Raw genomic sequence first — 20,265 nt, 5'->3', positions numbered from 1 at the left:
CATTTAAAAAGTAAATGATGAAGAAAAATCTTTTAACTACATTTAAATTCACGGATTTAACAATATGTAAAAATTTTTTTTTTGTAGTTGAAGAACCGAGGCCGGTGGGTCCACTGGAATGAATTAATTAAATCTACTTCTTTAGGAGACAAGAAAACCAAAATTCAAGAAATTATCGTTCCTACAATGGACACAATTAGATATACTTTTTTAATGGATTTGTGTCTTACCAATCAGAAGTAAGCAATTCTCTTCTGCTCCAACTTTGTAAATACAATTTTTCATTTCCTGGGAATTTTATTACTAAGAGGAACTTGGAAGTCATTTTGTCTAGGAATTTTTCATCTTTTTTTTTGTTTCATGGACTGTGGGCAGTCTGGTGAAGTCTCTGGCTCCTTTCTTTTAACAATGCATAAAACAAAATACATAAGATTGCAAAATCAACCAATATATATTGAACCAAAAATATATTGAAATATAGTTAATTATCGAAATATTTAAAGAATTCATGGACCTCAGGAAATTTTGGCTTTAGTCAAAGCTCTTCATATTCAAGTCAGAAAAATTGAGACGGTGAGCTACAGGTTATACAGGTCTGCTGAGGATCTTGTCATTTTGAAGGGGAGTATCAACTTAAATTAAACTGTCCTTAACAGTTTAGAGCTCTAGAGCTAGATGGGATTTTAGGGGTCATCTTCTCATCCACGCACCTTATTTTGGGGGTGAGGAAATTGACACTCAGGTGGTGACTGGATTTGCTCACGGTCCAATATTGCCGGGAGCAGAGAGAGGATTTTAACCCAGTTCCTCAGTCCCCAAACACTGTATTTTTTCGTAGTATACGCATAACTGTCTTTTCAGAGGACTCCAGTTTCTGTTAACTTACAATAAAGGAGTCTTTCTCCTGTATTTTCTCTTTGACTGATTTACTTATATCTTATTTTTTTTCTTTTAAACATAAAGGCCACTGCTTTTCGTGGGTCCAACAGGTACTGGGAAATCAGTCTATGTGAAGGATAAACTCATGCATCATTTGAACAGGGATCAATATTTTCCATTCTTTGTTAATTTCTCTGCAAGGACCAGTGCCAATCAAGTTCAGGTCAGATTAAAATCAGTAAAATGTATGTTGTTTATTCTCTCTTTATTTGAATAACTCTTTATCAAGTAAGATTAACTTTCCAGGATCTAGTGCAGGATTTCTTAAAGTTTTTCCACTTGCAACCCCTTTTTGCCTGAGAAATTTTGATGTGGCGACGAGGTATTTCGGGCAGCATTGGTACAAAGGGCGCATGTTGTGTGTTCAAGACTGTGGTGAAATTGTGCTACATGCAACACAGGGAAGAACTGCCAGAAACATCTTGGATTCATTGTGTGTTGGATTTTAAATGAGTTTTTGGTCATTGCATTTAGAAACCTTCGACAGTTGCCAATTTTTCATGATCCCCACCTTTAGTTGTGTGACCCCATATGGGGGTGAACACTCAAAATTTAAGAAAGCTTTAGTCTAGCTATTTATTTTTTTTTTTTGAGGCAATTGGGGTTAAGTGACTTGCCCAGGGTCACACAGAGAGGAAGTGCTAAGTGTCTGAGACTAGATTTGAACTCAGGTCCTCCTGACTTCAGGGCTGGTTCTCTATCTACTGTGTCATCTAGCTGCCCCTAGTCTAGTTATTTTTGTTCTGATGTTATCATTAAGAAGAGTGGATGTCCATTATTGTCATAGTTTTTAGGAACTAATGGATAAATCAAGGCTGCTTTTTAATGTAAGTAATAATTAATAATACTACATCCATATTCAGTTCATCCTTGGTCTTTTCTACATCTTAGAACATTATCATGGCAAGGTTGGACAAGAGGCGCAAAGGAGTGTTTGGCCCTCCCATGGGCAAGAAGTGCGTGATATTTATAGATGACATGAATATGCCGGCCCTGGAGAAATATGGAGCTCAGCCACCTATTGAACTGTTACGCCAATTTTTTGACTATAAAAATTGGTAACTATTCAAGTGAAGTCATGGTGGGTTGGGGCAGCCAAGTGGCCCAGCGGGTAGGGAGCTGGGCCCATGGTCAGGAAAGCCTGAGCTCAGCAGGGCCAGGCCAAGCTAGCCTGGCTTCTAAGGCCCTTCTCACTCCAGCAGCCCGATTTTCCATGTCCTCATCCTGAGCGAAGGACCCAGGATATGTAAGAGTGGTGAGAGTCTCCCATGACTTGCTGGAATGATTGCCTCACCATTTCCTGTTCAGAAGCTCCTTCCTGCAGTTTTCTCTCCAGCACAGAGTGCACTCATTTTGTTCTCCACCCTCCCCCTTTTTATCCCTCTCCAGTCCAGGGCACACTTTGTTTTATTCTCTCCCCCCCATTTTTTATCCCTTTCCAGCACAGAGCACGCTTGTTTTATTACCCCCCCCCCTTTTTAATCCCTCCCACTCAGTTCTTGGAAAGTGCAAGGAGCCCCAAATTTGGAATCATGAGATCCGAATTCACGTCTTAGCTTTGATAGAATCTTGGACAAGTCTTTCATTTCTTTGTGTGTCAGTTTCCCTTATCTGTCAAATGAGAAAGCTAGCCTAGATATAGTCCCTGAGACCCTCCTGACTCAGGCTACAAGTGTCCTGCATTGATTAGGGTGCTTCTGAATGGAAGAAGCCTGGACTGTTCCAGTCGGAGATGAATTTCCCTTCTTGGCCACTAGGTTGTGGACCATGGGGAGTCTTTCAGTCATTGTTTGGTCTGTCTGGGACCCCATTTGAGGTTTTCTTGGCAAAGATATTGGAAGAGTTTGCCATTTTCTGCTCCATCTCATTTAAGGGGTGAGGAAACCAAAGTCCTAGGCTTCCTCCCCACCTCCGATTGCCTGCTCTGATCACTGGGTAATTCTGGCCCAGCTCTGAGGAGGCAGTGTGATGGGGTGGGTGGGGCACTGGACATGGGTCAGGTAAGGCTGGTTTCAGATTCTTCTTCACTTATTAGCTTTGTAACCAAGTCACTTAATCTCAGTCTAATTCTGTGAAATGGGGACAATAATGGCACTTATTCTTGGAGAGTTGAGCTCATGTGAAACACTTTGCACTGCCATATAAATCTAGTCACTTATTATATTATCTTTTGTCAGAGTATGTGTCCTTTGGGGGTTGGTTGAGAAATGGGTCTGCTATTCTGTAAGACGGGGACAATCAGAGAGATCTTTTGGGGGCAGCATTGACTTGTTAGGATTATGATGGATTTTGAAATCTGTGTGTGATTCGAAGGTACGACTTGAAGGACACGACTAAAATTGTGCTGCAGGACATCCAGCTGATTGCTGCGATGGGCCCACCAGGTGGGGGGAGGAATCCCGTCACTCCGCGATTCATACGCCATTTCAACATCTGTTCCATTAACACCTTCAGTGATGAAACCATGGTCAGGATCTTCTCCGCCATTGTTGCTTTCTACCTGAGGACTCGCGATTTCACACCAGAGTACTTTGCTCTTGGAAACCAAATTGTTAATGGGACTATGGAGGTGAGTGACCTGAACTGCATTAGGACTGTTGGGGCAGACTGGATGCCCAGAGTCCCTTTGTTGGGCTCCCCACCAGGTTGGAGGAGGAAGAACGCCATTCTTTCCAGCAGACAACTCCTTTGATGGCTTAGTGCTCAGCCCAGTGCCTGGCACATAGTAACTGGTGCTTAATAAATGCTGATCGATGGTGATAGTTGCTGGTTTAGCACTCAGCCCAGTGCCTGACACATAGTAGGTGCTTAATAAATACTGATCGATGGTGATGGTTGCCAGTAGCAGCCAGGACTTGTGTGTAGGCTTGAGCAGTCATAACTAGCATGAGGTTAACTGGGCTTTGTCTCAAGCCACTGACTTCCTCCATCCCTGCTCTTTGCCTTCCATGTCTCCATGCTATTGCATGCTCTAATCTCCCTCTCCTAAGCTCTCATGGGCCCACGTTTGCCCTGATCTCTTTTCTGGGGCATCCACTGCCCACTTTCCTGGTATGACCTGCTTCTCTCATCTGTCTCCTGATATTAAATTGTGCTCTGCCCTCTGGCATTAGAGCACCACCTTAATGCAGGTGCCATAGATGAACAAATTCCAGCTCTAGTTCTTGAAGAGACATAACCTTTTTGGCTTTTAAATACAAGGAAGAGTTCTTAGGAGCCATAGCAGGTAGACACTGGATGTGCACTGGTCGGAAGGTTTCAAATCCTTCCTAAGATACTTTTTAGCTGCATACCCTGAGCAAATTACTTAACCTGTAGGATCTGGTGACCTGCTAGGGTCTCTGAAAGCTCTATAGAGCCCCATTTTGGCCTGTTGCTTTGAATTTTAAAAAACCATTTGAATTTTGGTTCCCTCTTTATAGAGGTTGGGGAGCCCATTGGGAAAAGGGCAGTCTGTATAGCTCTCAGTATAAAGCAACAACATCCAACTGGGTCTTAGTTTCTTTATATGTAAAATTAAACAGCAAACGGATTGCTGGGCCTGGAGTCAGGGAGACCAGAGTTCAAATCCAATACCAGACCCTTATTATTGGTTGTCATCCTTCTCCTTTTCCTCCTCCTCCAGGAACTGGGCTTGAACTCTTGACTCCAAGAGGTGACTTTTTGCCTTATCTTGCTTGGAATCTGCTTCTGCTTCTCTGCCATTTCCAAACAAGTTGTATCCAGGTTCTTTTTATGATATTCGACTCTCCCTCCTCCTATTTAATTTGTTATCTATCTTATGATATCATTGCTTCGAGAACAAACTTTTATTTCTGTTTGTTTTTTTATAGTTCCTGTCACATAATAAGTACTTAATAAGCACATTTTCATTCACTCATCACTTAAATGTTCCTAAACCTCAGTTTTCTCATTTACAAAACAGATGATTTTTCTTGTTTTACACTTAACTCACGTGGTTGTGAGACTAAGATGAGAAAATACCTATAAAGGGAATTGCAAAGTATGATAAATTTCAATGATTATTATTACATTATTTGTTAACAAATCTCAATATGCAATGTCAACAATTATTATTATATAATTTATCAATGAATCACAATGTTAAATGTCAATTATTATGACATTATTTGTTACTGAGTCTCAATATATAAATGTTAATAATTATGACATTTGTTAATGAGTTTCAATATACCAAATGTCAATTATTATTATTATATTCTGTTATATTATTAATGAGTCTCATACTAAATATCAATTATTATCATATCTTTTGTCAATGAGCCTCAATACACTAAATGTCAATAATCATATTATTTGTTACTGAGTCTCAAAATATAAATTCAATAATTATGACATTTGTTAATGAATCTCAATATACTAAATGTCAATTATTATATTATTTGTTAATGAGCCTCAATATGCTAAATGTCAATTACTATGATATTATTCATTGAATCTCAATATGCTAAATGTCAATTATATTGTTAATGAGTCTCAAGATGCTAAATGTCAGTTATTGTATTATTCATTAATGATTCTAAATGTTAATTATTAATATTAGCTATATATAAAATATACATTATAATAATACATAACATAATAATATTGTTAATGAGTCTCAGTATGCTAAATGTTAATCTCGATATGTTATAAGCAGATGGATTTAGTGATTACAACTGTTCTATTTCTGCTTCATGACTTATTTTCCTTTGCATATCCCAAGATCTATAAACGGTCCATGGAAAACCTATTGCCCACCCCAGCCAAGTCTCACTACACATTCAACCTGCGGGATTTCTCCCGGGTCATTCTGGGCTGCCTGCTCATCGACAGGGAAGCGGTGGAGCACAAGCACACGATGGTGCGGCTCTTCGTCCATGAGGTCCTGCGGGTGTTCTACGACCGCCTGGTGGACGACTTTGACCGAGGGTGGCTGTTTGATCAGATCAAGACCGTCATCAAGGACCACTTCAGAGAGAACTTTGACACCGTCTTCACCCACCTGAGGAAGGAGAACAAGTCGGTAAGGTGACATCTGGCCACAGAGGCTGCAGCCAGGGGGATCTGGCCGGGCCTTCTCCATCCAGGATTCATTTCTGTGCCAAATTAGGAGACAGAAGCAAGAGGAGCATCCTCCTCGAGGCTGCAGCCCCTTCTAGCAGCCTGGTGATGCCCATGGACCTCTGGAAATTGTGTTTGTACAGTGCCAAGATAGAGCAGATTTCGAAGGAAATCAATTATAATGAAGTACAGTTAGCCTTGTTAAAAACTCCTGCAAGAGGGCTGGTTCAATATTAGCAAAACTATTAGCATAATTGACTATATCAATAAACAAACTAACAAAAATCGTATGATTATCTCAATTGATGCAGAAAGAGCATTTGATAAAATCCAACACCATTTCTTTTAAAAACACTAGAGAATATAGGAAATAATGAAGTTTTTCTTAAATTGATCAGTAGCATCTATTTAAAACAATCATCAAGCATCATATGTGATAGGGACAAACTAGAACCATTCTTAGTAAGATCAAGGATGAAACAAAGTTACCTAGTATCACTATTACTATATAGTTTTATATTGAAAATGTTAGCTTCTACAATAAGAGAAGAAAAAGAGATTAAAGGAATTAGAGTAGGCAATGAGGAAACCAAATTATTGCTCTTTGCAGATGATATGATGGTATACTTAGAGAACCCCAGAGAATCTACTAAAAAACTACTAGAAACAATTCACAACTTTAGCAGAGTTGCAGGATACAAAATAAATCTACAGAAATCATCAGCATTTTTATATATTACCAACAAGAATTCCTGCAAGAAGGCATTGATTGGATGCAGAGTGTGTAAAGGGACACTAGAGAGCACCATAACTATAGCACCTAGAGCACATAATTTACAACCTGCAAGACCTGAGTTCAAATGCAGCCTCAGATCATTACTAGCCTTTGTGGGACATTGGATGTCACTTCACTTCCTTTAGTGTCAATTTCCTCTGTAAATTGGGGATGATAATAGTAATGACTTCCCAGGGCTGTTGTAAGGATCGATGAGCTAAAACATGGACAATATCTTGCAGACCTTCAAGTACTAAATAAATGTTAGCTATTATCATTAGAAATGTAGAACGTTTTACATTTCCTTACTTGGACATTGTAGGTAAAAGAGGAGGATTTAAGAAGTCTCCTGTTTGGGGATTACATGAATCCAGATCTTGAAGGAGATGAAAGAGTTTACATAGAAATTCCAGATGTGAAGACTTTCAATGACGTAGTAGAACAATGTTTGGAGGAATACAACCAGACCCACAAGACGAGAATGAACCTCGTCATTTTCCGGTGCGTCCATTGGGGACCAAAGCTTTACCCTCCCCTCAGGCTTCTGTTCAGGTCTTTTAGATTGACTAACCCTTTGCTACCCCAGTCATCATTTTGGTAGGTAGAAGGACTTCTCCATTTCCACGTAAATGAGATGGACAAGCAGCCATCTTGCCATTGTCCAGTTTTGCTATAATTGAAGGATATTGCCATAATTACCATAAGTGTGGTGACTCCTGGGATGTGTGCAAGAGCCAGGGCTGACAGGGCAGCTGGTGGGTTGAAGAGAGCTTGGTGATCTCTTTGGCTTTTGCATATTTGCTTCCCCATAGTTTTCCTTAATACAAGCCAAGCTCCTTGAGGGCATCCCTGAGTCATTGTCTGTCTTTGTGATCCCAGAACCTAGAGCAGGGCCTGGCACATGGGTGCCAAATGAATGCTTTTAAATTGATTGCAGAGGAAGACTTCCCAAATCCTGAATCTCTTCTCTGGGTAGGGAAAGGCTGTGTGGAGGGAAGGGCTTTGAATGTGGAGTAAGTAAGACTTGGCTCCAGACTCCATTTTAGATACTTCCTAGCTGTATGAGACAAGGCAAGTGACTTAGCTTTTCTAAATCTGTTTCCTTAATCTGTAAAATGAAGGGAGTAGACTTTAGAGCCTCTAAGGTTATTCTAGCTCTAGAAAAAGTGTAGTGATATAGTGGATAGAACACCAGACCTCAGGAGGACCTGAGTTCAAATCAAGCTTTGACAAGGCTGTGCTACAATGGGCAAGTCACTTGACTTTGTCTACTTCAGTTTCCTCATCTGTAAAATAATAGTATCTCCCTCCCAGAGTGGCTGTGATAATCAGATCATATTGTAAAGTGTTTTTATAAACCTTCAAACATTATTATATAAATATTAGGTATTGTTATTAGGGGAAACTAGTGGCAAAGTGGATAAAGTGCCAAGCCTGGAGTCAGGAAAACACATCTTCTTGAATCCAAATTCAGCTTTAGATACTTACTGACTGTGTGACCCTGGGCAACCCATTTGCCTCAGTTTCTTCATCTGTCAAATGAACTGGAGATGGAAATGATAAACCACTCTAGTTTCTCTGCCAGGAAAACCAAGTGGGGTCACAAAGAGTCAGCATTCCCGAGAACAATTGAACAACAGAATTGTCATTATTGTTATTTTATATCTATGATTCAAGTAGGTGAGACATGGTGGGGTTGCAGTTGCACTAATGGAGGGAATATCTACAGCTATGAGATCAGATACAGGAAAAGAGTGATTATGAAAATGGATAAATATTTCATTCTCTAGATGAGGGGTCCTCAAACTAGGGCCCGCGGGCCAGATGTGGTAGCTGAGGACGATATCCCCCTTATCCAGGCCTATGAAGTTTCTTTATTTAAAGGCCCACAAAACAAAGTTTTTGTTTTTACCATAGTCCGGCCCTCCAACAGTCTGAGGGACAGTGAACTGGCCCCCTATTTAAAAAGTTTGAGGACCCCTGTTAGAACATGGGTTTCTTAACTTTGTTGTTGCATCATGAAATCCTTTGGTGATCTGGGAAAGTCTGTGTTGCCCTTCTCAAAATAGTATTTTTAAATAATTGAAGGAAATGTTATGTTTTCAATTAGAGACTAGTGAAAGTTAAGAAGTACTTAAAAAAAAAAACCTCATTATATTTTTAAATAATTGAAGGAAATGCTAGATTTTCAGTTAGAGATGAGTGAAAGTTAAGATGTACTTTTTTTAAACCTCATCTAAATTCATGGACCCCCTAAGTTTATAACCCTTCTTCTAGAGTTAACTTTTAATTAGTTTTCCTTTGCCTCCAAATTATCCAGCTGAAACCATTGTTTAAAAAGTTGTATGTGTGCGTGTTTTATCATCAGCAGTCACCACTTTATTGGGTAGACAATATAGTCTCCTGTGACATAAATATAGCTACACGATCAAACAAATTCATTTCACTTGACACTCACATGTTTTGTTGATAATGGCCCCACGGCAGGTATGTGTTGGAACACCTTTCTCGAATTTGCCGCATCCTGAAGCAGTCTGGGGGAAATGCTTTGCTGGTTGGTCTGGGAGGAAGTGGCCGCCAATCTATGACCCGACTTGCCACATCTATGGCAAAGATGCAGATGTTCCAACCAGAAATTTCCAAGAGTTATGGGATGAATGAATGGAGAGATGACCTCAAGGTAAAATGATTATAAAGTTTCTACCATGTTTTTCAAGAGATCCCTCTACCAGTAAGAAAGCATGTGGATTGAAGAGCCAGCTGGATGGAATAGTGATGTCTTAAGTGAAAAACTTTATAGGTGCATGGGGCTTAGTGATCACCTACTCCAGTTTTCTTTTTTCACATCTGTGGAAAGAGAGGAGAAATTGGCCAAATTTGGGTTGGCGTCTTCTCAGGGAATAGTAGAAGGGTCACAGAGCCTGTCTGCTTTTTAGGGATGTAGTTGGGAGTCTTATTTAGGAGGCCATAACAGATCCCCTTCAGAGGCTCCTCGAATGCTGAGATTCTGTGATTCTCTGGCTCGACATATGGCTTGGTTTTGGTTCTTAAAATGGTGGCGGGAATGAGAAATGGGGGAGGAACAGAATGGGTATGGAAGTCCCAATAGCCTGGCCTTGCAGAAGGCTACTGGCCAGGGTGCTGAAAGAACCATGTGTGGTGGGGGTCATGAAGGAGAATAATGTTATATTATTGGTGGTGACTACTGCGGCTCGAAGGCAGGGCCGGAGAACTTAGAACACTGGGAACGAAGGACGGATTCCTTTGACTGAAAATCAGGAGGACTCCCACAGCCTTGCCCATGGTAGCCAATTGAGACAGATGTAGGGACCTGGCAGGCTGCAACCAGTCTGGGAGCCTCAGCCAGTGCTGGCTATCTGCACGGTCCCTCCATCTACATAGGGAGGGCTATTTGAGCTTTGAGGCCGGGTCCTTCTGAAGGGTCCCTGTTGGCATGAGATGCTCCAGGGGGCTGGAAGGAACTGGCTCACCTGAGACTGTGGTCTGGAGCAAAGTCTGGCTTGATCCTAGACTTCTGCCTGAGCTACAGGATTTCTAGTCTTTATCTTTCTCACCAGGAGCAGATCAGAGGTGAAATTGTGTGTGGGGAAGTAAAACCATTGTGTTCCTCTGCTTCCTACACATTCAGTAAAGCTCATATTTTTATACATAAGCATTTAGCACATAAAGAAAGCTTAACATTATTCAAATCAATTATTTGAAATTAAAAGGAAACAGGATAAAATTACCGCACCATCTATGATTTAATTTGTAAAGCTAGTATTTACATGTCAGATCAGGTCACCTGACGTTTCAGAGGTCAGAGGACAGGAGTGATTTACAGAGTTTATTTTTATAACAAAAAAGATTTTTAAAATGACAGAAGCTTGTGTTGTACAAAGCTAGTTCCTGGCAGTTAGCTTCTCCCAGAGTTCCTTACTCCTATGCCAGAAGTCCTTTCCTGCAGGTGTGTCTTTTTGTAATCAGAAAAAGGAACATGTGATCCCTGATGGTGGACTAGCAGTCCCCCATAAACCCCATTGCCCTTAGCAGAATCTATTACTCAATTTAAAACTCTTATCTCAAGGGGAAAAAAAAGGCGCTTATTCCACTGAGACTGGAAAGAGGAAGTTAACTAACCTCTGGCTAATCTTTCTCCAGCTGCCAGAAAGGGGAAACTTAGCTTTTTATTATTTTTATATTATTTTATTATGTCTTATTCTAAATTCTTTTAGAAAACAAGAAATGTCATGTTTTTAAAATATAACACCAAATTTCTCAAGTTTCTTCTTAAGTAAAATTTCATCTATTCAATTATATAAAGTCTTAACTTATCTTTTTTTTTCTTTTTCTTTTCTTTCTTTCTTTCTTTCTTTTTTTTTTTTTTTTGCTGAGGCAATTGGGATTAAGTGCCTGGGTCACACAAGTAGGAAGTATTAAGTGTCTGAGACCAGACTTTAACTCAGATCTTCCTGACTTCAGGGCTGGTGCTCTATCCACTGCAGCACCTAGCTGCCCCCTAAACCTTATTTTTCACTAAGATATATTATTTTTAGTTGATTTATATTAAATAAATTCCAACAACTCATGGTTGTGCTTCCAGCCCCCATAACTGCCTTTTAAATTTTTTTAAATTACCCACAGAACCAAACCAATCCCTTTCGTTTTTCTAACTTAACCCTACCAATGAACCTTCAGGCATTTCTAAAAAAATTAGCCAAATTCTCTTAAAAATTTTTTTCTCAGTAAGATCAAAACCATTTTTCAAGTTTCCTTTTTTCAAGACTTCAACCCTCCTCCCTTTTTAAAAAAATCTAGCTGTGTCAGTGTAGACTCCAGCTTTTAAAAAAAAACTATATCCATTCTTTTCTTATCCACACTTGATTACTTAAACAGTCATCTTTCCCCTCCCCCCCTTTTATAAAAAGCATTCAAAACTAGACTTTTCTTATTGCCTTATCTAACACATTACTTTCTTTTACCAATTTAATTCCTCTAGTTTACTTCTCATTCATCTCCAAGATTGCCTACATACTTAATCTTTGTGCTTTTCATTACAGCACAAGTTTTTCTTTTATAACAAAAAAGATTTTTAAAATGACAGAAGCTTGTGTTGTACAAAGCTAGTTCCTGGCAGTTAGCTTCTCCCAGAGTTCCTTACTCCTATGCCAGAAGTCCTTTCCTGCAGGTGTGTCTTTTTGTAATCAGAAAAAGGAACATGTGATCCCTGATGGTGGACTAGCAGTCCCCCATAAACCCCATTGCCCTTAGCAGAATCTATTACTCAATTTAAAACTCTTATCTCAAGGGGAAAAAAAAGGCGCTTATTCCACTGAGACTGGAAAGAGGAAGTTAACTAACCTCTGGCTAATCTTTCTCCAGCTGCCAGAAAGGGGAAACTTAGCTTTTTATTATTTTTATATTATTTTATTATGTCTTATTCTAAATTCTTTTAGAAAACAAGAAATGTCATGTTTTTAAAATATAACACCAAATTTCTCAAGTTTCTTCTTAAGTAAAATTTCATCTATTCAATTATATAAAGTCTTAACTTATCTTTTTTTTTCTTTTTCTTTTCTTTCTTTCTTTCTTTCTTTTTTTTTTTTTTTGCTGAGGCAATTGGGATTAAGTGCCTGGGTCACACAAGTAGGAAGTATTAAGTGTCTGAGACCAGACTTTAACTCAGATCTTCCTGACTTCAGGGCTGGTGCTCTATCCACTGCAGCACCTAGCTGCCCCCTAAACCTTATTTTTCACTAAGATATATTATTTTTAGTTGATTTATATTAAATAAATTCCAACAACTCATGGTTGTGCTTCCAGCCCCCATAACTGCCTTTTAAATTTTTTTAAATTACCCACAGAACCAAACCAATCCCTTTCGTTTTTCTAACTTAACCCTACCAATGAACCTTCAGGCATTTCTAAAAAAATTAGCCAAATTCTCTTAAAAATTTTTTTCTCAGTAAGATCAAAACCATTTTTCAAGTTTCCTTTTTTCAAGACTTCAACCCTCCTCCCTTTTTAAAAAAATCTAGCTGTGTCAGTGTAGACTCCAGCTTTTAAAAAAAAACTATATCCATTCTTTTCTTATCCACACTTGATTACTTAAACAGTCATCTTTCCCCTCCCCCCCTTTTATAAAAAGCATTCAAAACTAGACTTTTCTTATTGCCTTATCTAACACATTACTTTCTTTTACCAATTTAATTCCTCTAGTTTACTTCTCATTCATCTCCAAGATTGCCTACATACTTAATCTTTGTGCTTTTCATTACAGCACAAGTTTTTCTTTTTTCACAAAAAAAACCAATTAATTGCAGTGCTCTCATCTGTTTCTCTTTAGCTTACAAATTCACAGTTCATTCTAATTTCTTTAAGGTCTATAGTCTTTTTTTTTTTTTTTTTTTTTTTTAATAAATGACAATCAAATATACAACTCACTGCAAAGTTTACGGTCCTTTCTAGATCATTATTGAGAAACATGGAGAAAAAGGTGCTCTATCTCCTTATGAAAATTAACTTCTTTTATGCTGGAAAAGTATTTATCCATCTATTTCATGGCCAAGTCCTAAATATTGCAAGGATATTATTAGGTTAAAGGATCTCTATCATTCCTCTCACAATAAATAGTAAATTATTATTACCATTCACTTGATATGCCCTCTAAATGAAATATTGAAGTTTTTTTTCCATCTTATAACTATATTCCTTTCTTAAGATATGATTTAATAGCATTGTATAAAAGTAGCTTCCATTTTGGCGCTATTGCGTGTGAATGATCTTCATTCCTAATTGCTTCTTCATTTTACAACGTTTTGATTCTTTCCAATGTTGGAGGTCATCAGCATAGTTAATTTTCTAGTGACTTTCAATTAACAGAAATTCTCATCCCATTAATTTAACTTTGAATTGACCTAAATGAAATATAGCTGTATAATTGCTAATGATAATAACTTGAAAATCTCAACTTTCATAAGGGTCATTAACTGCCAAGATTTAAATTTTGGGACTCAAGATTATCATTGTACTTATATTTGTCAGCTCATCTCTCAAAATACTTTCTTCTTTTTTCTTTTTCTTCTCTTTCTCCTCCTCATCTTCCTCTTTTCTTCTTTCCTCCTCCTCCTTTCTTCTTTCTTCCTTCTCTTCCTCCTCCTCCTCCTTTCTTCTTCCTCCTCCTCCTTTCTTCTTCCTCCTCCTCCTTTCTTCTTCCTCCCCCTCATCCTCCTCCTTCTTCTAATATTTGTGGGTAATATATTCCTTTTAATTTGCTCTTTTGTAGTCTAAGCACCCTCCGTTAGGTATGTAAACATTTAATTTACTCCTTTACTTCTTATGCTGCTATATTCTTGTTTGATTCTATCTTTGATAATTCTTACCCTGACTTGTAATAGCCTTATTTATTATAGTTCTACCAAAATATAATTTTGAATCTAATTTTACTTCCATTGATTTCAACATAAGTTTTACTGTGTTTCCAATTTACCTAAACAATTTGTTACAGTTTATTATTTCAACTACTTGCAGTTGCTTCATGATTTCAAAACAAGTTCCTTCAGGCTGGTTGCTTAAAAGCAGTAAGCAACAGAAGGGTAAATAATTCCAAATCTACTTACTTTCATTCTTTTGGAATCTGAAGATGGTCTAAAGTTTTCCTATTTTGTCTTCTAAAAATTCAGAGTTCCTTCCTGCAATAAATTTGTCCCAACTTTTAAGTACAGTTTTAAAGTATATCTTTAATCTACAAAAAAAAACCAATTAATTGCAGTGCTCTCATCTGTTTCTCTTTAGCTTACAAATTCACAGTTCATTCTAATTTCTTTAAGGTCTATAGTCTTTTTTTTTTTTTTTTTTTTTTTAATAAATGACAATCAAATATACAACTCACTGCAAAGTTTACGGTCCTTTCTAGATCATTATTGAGAAACATGGAGAAAAAGGTGCTCTATCTCCTTATGAAAATTAACTTCTTTTATGCTGGAAAAGTATTTATCCATCTATTTCATGGCCAAGTCCTAAATATTGCAAGGATATTATTAGGTTAAAGGATCTCTATCATTCCTCTCACAATAAATAGTAAATTATTATTACCATTCACTTGATATGCCCTCTAAATGAAATATTGAAGTTTTTTTCCATCTTATAACTATATTCCTTTCTTAAGATATGATTTAATAGCATTGTATAAAAGTAGCTTCCATTTTGGCGCTATTGCGTGTGAATGATCTTCATTCCTAATTGCTTCTTCATTTTACAACGTTTTGATTCTTTCCAATGTTGGAGGTCATCAGCATAGTTAATTTTCTAGTGACTTTCAATTAACAGAAATTCTCATCCCATTAATTTAACTTTGAATTGACCTAAATGAAATATAGCTGTATAATTGCTAATGATAATAACTTGAAAATCTCAACTTTCATAAGGGTCATTAGCTGCCAAGATTTAAATTTTGGGACTCAAGATTATCATTGTACTTATATTTGTCAGTTCATCTCTCAAAATACTTTCTTCTTTTTTCTTTTTCTTCTCTTTCTCCTCATCTTCCTCTTTTCTTCTTTCCTCCTCCTCCTTTCTTCTTTCTTCCTTCTCTTCCTCCTCCTCCTCCTTTCTTCTTCCTCCTCCTCTCTTTTTCCTCCTCCTTCTTTCCTCCCCCTCATCCTCCTCCTTCTTCTAATATTTGTGGGTAATATATTCCTTTTAATTTGCTCTTTTGTAGTCTAAGCACCCTCCGTTAGGTATGTAAACATTTAATTTACTCCTTTACTTCTTATGCTGCTATATTCTTGTTTGATTCTATCTTTGATAATTCTTACCCTGACTTGTAATAGCCTTATTTATTATAGTTCTACCAAAATATAATTTTGAATCTAATTTTACTTCCATTGATTTCAACATAAGTTTTACTGTGTTTCCAATTTACCTAAACAATTTGTTACAGTTTATTATTTCAACTACTTGCAGTTGCTTCATGATTTCAAAACAAGTTCCTTCAGGCTGGTTGCTTAAAAGCAGTAAGCAACAGAAGGGTAAATAATTCCAAATCTACTTACTTTCATTCTTTTGGAATCTGAAGAATGGTCTAAAGTTTTCCTATTTTGTCTTCTAAAAATTCAGAGTTCCTTCCTGCAATAAATTTGTCCCAACTTTTAAGTACAGTTTTAAAGTATATCTTTAATCTACACTAAAAACCAGTTTTACAAAGTGATTCGCACAACCTCAGACTCAGAGATTGACTAACTGAAACTGCTTAGGGCTTAGCAAATGCACTTCTTTTTAAAATTCTGAGTTGTGAAATTAAATCCACAGAAATTTTATTCTAATTTGTCCTGTATCAATTTCCCAAATTTTTTCCTATTTTAACACTTCTCTGAATTTTACTGAATTTCTATTTCACTAAATCTCTTCTGAATAGATTTTATGATTAATAAAACAGTTCTTAAAATTCAAAATGCAGCTTCAAAATCAATCTTTAGTCATTTTAAAGTTCTTTTTATGGAATAATTAATCGGTCAATTTTTGTTAAGTATCTTCAACTAGAGAATAATAAATTTAGTCTCTAATTATTATTATTTTTTAATCTGTCTTTCATCTCTGCAACCTCCAATTGGCTTGTATTGGAAATAGAATGAGAGAAAGAGACTTGTCTTTTCTGAAGATTTCTTTTTGATGTTTTATTTTCTTTAGTCTTTCTTCTCTGGTTTACTGTTCTGCAGGAAAAAGCACAGGACGAAGGAAATGCTTGGAAATACCTACCAGTATAGAAAAACACAAAGCTCAGAGAAGACAGCCCAGATTTCCCATTCTCTTAAAAGATTTTCTTAAGCATATAAGGTCCCTTTCTATCTGAAGCAAGGAATCCATCATTCCTAAACTTAAATTTATTATTCATAAAACAGACACAAAGAACATATAACAAGACTTGGCACAACATTAAATTAGGCTTGAACTTCTAAATTTTCTCTAGAAGATTTTGAAGTTAGGATCTTACTTGTCTACTTTATTATGCATATAATTTAGGATAGTCCTGCTGTCAGTCCAATATTAATTCTTCTAACAAATTAATTTACTGTTTGTCTTATGTTTTTAATCTTATCTAATTAACATCTAAATGCATTAGCCTAATTTGCTAATTGGATTCATCCATCTAAAGTGCACATTGTATATACATAATTGCACATATATACATACACATATGTATTTAACTGACACAATTTAGCAAAATTTTCCTTCCTGTCCTTTTTTTAAAAATTCAAATTTATTTAAAACAAGTTCCTAATAGAAAATTGTACTACTTCTAGGTTTTCTGCTAAATCACATTTAAAAAGAGAATAAAAAAAAAAGAAAAATGAAATACTCTACTTCTTAAAGGTTTTTTCTCTTAAAACTTTTTCTTCCCCAGGGAATAATTTTTTATTAAAACAAAAATACACTTTCTTCCCCACTAATGGGGAGGATGTCCTCTAAAAACTCTTTGCACTTAACAATTTCTGCAGAGTAAAACATTTGGTGGTTTTGTGGTTTACTTCTCAGAGCAGAGACTTACCTTACCTTTGGACTGAGGATAGAGTCCAGGCCACCAACACAGCCCTTTGAGAAGTCTCCCAGTGATCAGAGAGCTCTCAGGAAAATTCCTTGGAGAGGACCACTTAATGAAGTGAATTCCTTAGGTTCCATCTGGGGTGCCAACTATAAATTGGCAATTTATATATTTATCATATATATATATATAATATAAATTGGAAATAAAAAGGAAACCGAGAACAAAGTTACCAAGCCATCTCTGATTTAATTTGCAAAATTAGCATTTGCATCCCAAATCAGGTTACCTGAACCCTCAGAGTCAGAGAACAGGAGTGATTTACAGAGCTAATTTTTATAATAAAAAAAGAGGAATCAAAGAATGACAGAAATGTGTTTTGAACAGAATTCAGTTGAGCACAGAAAGTCACCAGATGAGTTAGGTCCTCCTAGACTTTTTAAATCCTTTGCCAGAAGGTCTTTTCTACATGTGGTGCCTTTTGTGACCAGAAAATGTGTTGACAAAGAGGAACTTGTGGACAGTAGTTAGCAGTCTTCTCTCCCTGTACCTCTGTCCACATCATTCTTAGTAGATTCCTTACTCAACTTAAATTGTAGCTCTTTAAAAAAAGGGAAAAAAAAGAAAGTGGAACTTATCCAAGAGAGAGAAGTTTGTCTTTCCTTCCAACTGCCAGAAATGGATCTTAGCCTCTGGTCAATCCCCCTTCTGCTAGAAGAGGGAATTTAGCCTTTTGAAAAACCTTATAATCTTATGATTATTTTATTCTTCTAATTTGTCTGCTGTTAAATGATAGTTTTTTAAATCTGTCTATTCACTAAATTTATAAGTAACCTAGATTTAAGACACAGTCTATATTAGTTTGGCTCAGCTGTTAGGGTTAGTTTTCCCTAAAGAATGAGTTTAATCCCGTAATCAAACCAAAAATGAATTCAAAGTAATCAATAATAGCTGATTTCTGTCACCATTCTATAAATGGGAATATCTGGGAATATATTCTATAACTGGGAATGCTGTGATATCTGAGTTACCTCTCACCTTGATGAATGGCTATAAGGGTCTAATAGGAAGGATGATGATGTTGATGATGATATGGTCACTTAGGCTCCCTGGGTCTCAGTTTCCTTTTCTATAAAATGAGAATATTGGATCAAAAGACCTTTGAGGTATCTTCCAGTTTTAAATCTATGATCTGCAGACTGATGGTAGAAAGTGAGGGTAGAAGGGAAAAAACTCAGGGGCTGATTACATATTCCTATTGTTTTGTGTCTTCTAAGCTTCTTTTTTGCCTTTTAGAATCTCCTGAGAAGTGCTGGTATGAGGGGCTTGAAGACAGTGTTTCTCATCACAGACACGCAGATCAAGGAGGAAGCGTTTTTGGAGGATGTTGACAGTGTACTCAACACTGGAGAAGTCCCAAACATCTTTGCAGCAGATGAAAAACAGGAAGTGATGGAGGTATGACAGGTTTTCATATGCTGATGAAATGCGATCTCTGGAGAATTCTTTTGTGACCTAAGAAGTGGAGAAATAAATTTATTGTAGGTCTTAACTTAGTTTAAATGTCATCTTAAGACAGGATTTCTTAGCCTTAAGGTCATGAACCCCTTTGGTGAAGTCTATAAAATAAAATATATAGGATAGCTAAAAAGACTAATTATATTGAAATGGTAATCAATATTTTTAAAAAATCAAATTAATAGAACCCAGATCAAGAAGCTCTAGTTTAAGACATGATATATTGTTTGATATTTTGTTTGTGATAGAAAATTCATCTCATTTATTTAACCTTGTTTACTAGGTCTTATGAAAGGAAAAGGATCTATTTTAATTATTATATGGTTATATGAACAGGAAAAAAGACAAGTGTTGAAACCTCCCAGGGAGTGTGAACTCGGGGCTGCATATGGTCCACAGCCTTCTCATATTACCCAAACAGATATAAATATAATTATATACCTATAAATAAAAATGTAATATAAATGTAATATTTTAAAAATGAATGAAAATACAATGAAACATAAATAACATTCCATTTTAAAATTAAGTCATGTACAGCTTTCTGTACAGATTAGCAGCACTTATTTGTGTTAGGAGTCTGACTTCGGTAGTCCACACTGAGTGTTAGCTTTCACTGGTGCACAGCGAAGGAGTTGAACTTAGTGGTCCATTATCTAAATCTAGACTCCTTTGATCCTGTGATGTCATCATAAAGCAATATTGGAGATCAGCATGCACTACACCGATAAAATGATGAAATGAATACTGTCATTCAAAATGGCCACAGCAATTCATGTGGAATGCTGTTTTGCATTTGACTCCTGCTCTGATCCGAACAATATGATATCAATGAGTGAACAAACATTGTTTTTTTAAAAATAATAATAGCTTTTTATTTTTCAAAATACATGCAAAGATAGTTTTCAATACTCACCCTTACAAAACCTTGTGTTTCAAATTTTTCTCTCTTCCTCCCTCCCTCTCTCCCCTCTCTCCCCTAGACAGCAAATAATACAATATAGGTTAACCATGTGCAATTCCTCTGTACGTATTTCCACATTTATCATGTTGCCCAAGAAAAAGCAGATCAAAAAGGAAAAAAATTAGAAAAAAGCAAGCAAACAACAAAAATGGGGAAAATACTATGTTATGATCCACACTCAGTCCCCATAGTCCTCTCTCTGGACACAGATGGCTCTCTCCATCACAAGTCTATTGAAACTGGCTTTAATCACCTCATTGTGAAAAGAGCCATGTCCATCAGAATTGAACATCACAATCTTCTTGTTGCCATGTATAATGATCTCCTGGTTCTGCTTACTTCACTCAGTATCAGTTCCTGTAAGTTTCTCCAGCCCTCTCTGAAATCATCCTGCTGGTCATTTCTTACAGAACAATAATATTCCACAACTTTCATATACCATAATTTGTTTAGCCATTCCCCAAC

At 36.8% G+C, this 20,265-nt stretch overlaps 1 protein-coding gene across 1 annotated transcript in view; it reads left to right on the top strand.

Annotated features, from left to right (window-relative positions):
* DNAH12 (dynein axonemal heavy chain 12) overlaps nt 1-20,265 on the top strand; it is a 136,909-nt gene that overhangs the window by 58,894 nt on the left and 57,750 nt on the right. Inside the window, 8 exon segments of the mRNA XM_051979504.1 lie at nt 88-239; nt 964-1,102; nt 1,831-1,997; nt 3,253-3,508; nt 5,666-5,965; nt 7,101-7,279; nt 9,266-9,458; nt 18,615-18,776. Of these exon segments, the coding sequence (XP_051835464.1) occupies nt 88-239; nt 964-1,102; nt 1,831-1,997; nt 3,253-3,508; nt 5,666-5,965; nt 7,101-7,279; nt 9,266-9,458; nt 18,615-18,776 (1,548 nt within the window).

This window comes from Antechinus flavipes, chromosome 1, assembly GCF_016432865.1.
Source record: "Antechinus flavipes isolate AdamAnt ecotype Samford, QLD, Australia chromosome 1, AdamAnt_v2, whole genome shotgun sequence".
Lineage (NCBI taxonomy): Eukaryota > Metazoa > Chordata > Mammalia > Dasyuromorphia > Dasyuridae > Antechinus > Antechinus flavipes.
The sequence above is the reverse complement of the archived record's forward strand: the minus strand, read 5'-3'. Positions and strand labels throughout refer to the sequence as shown.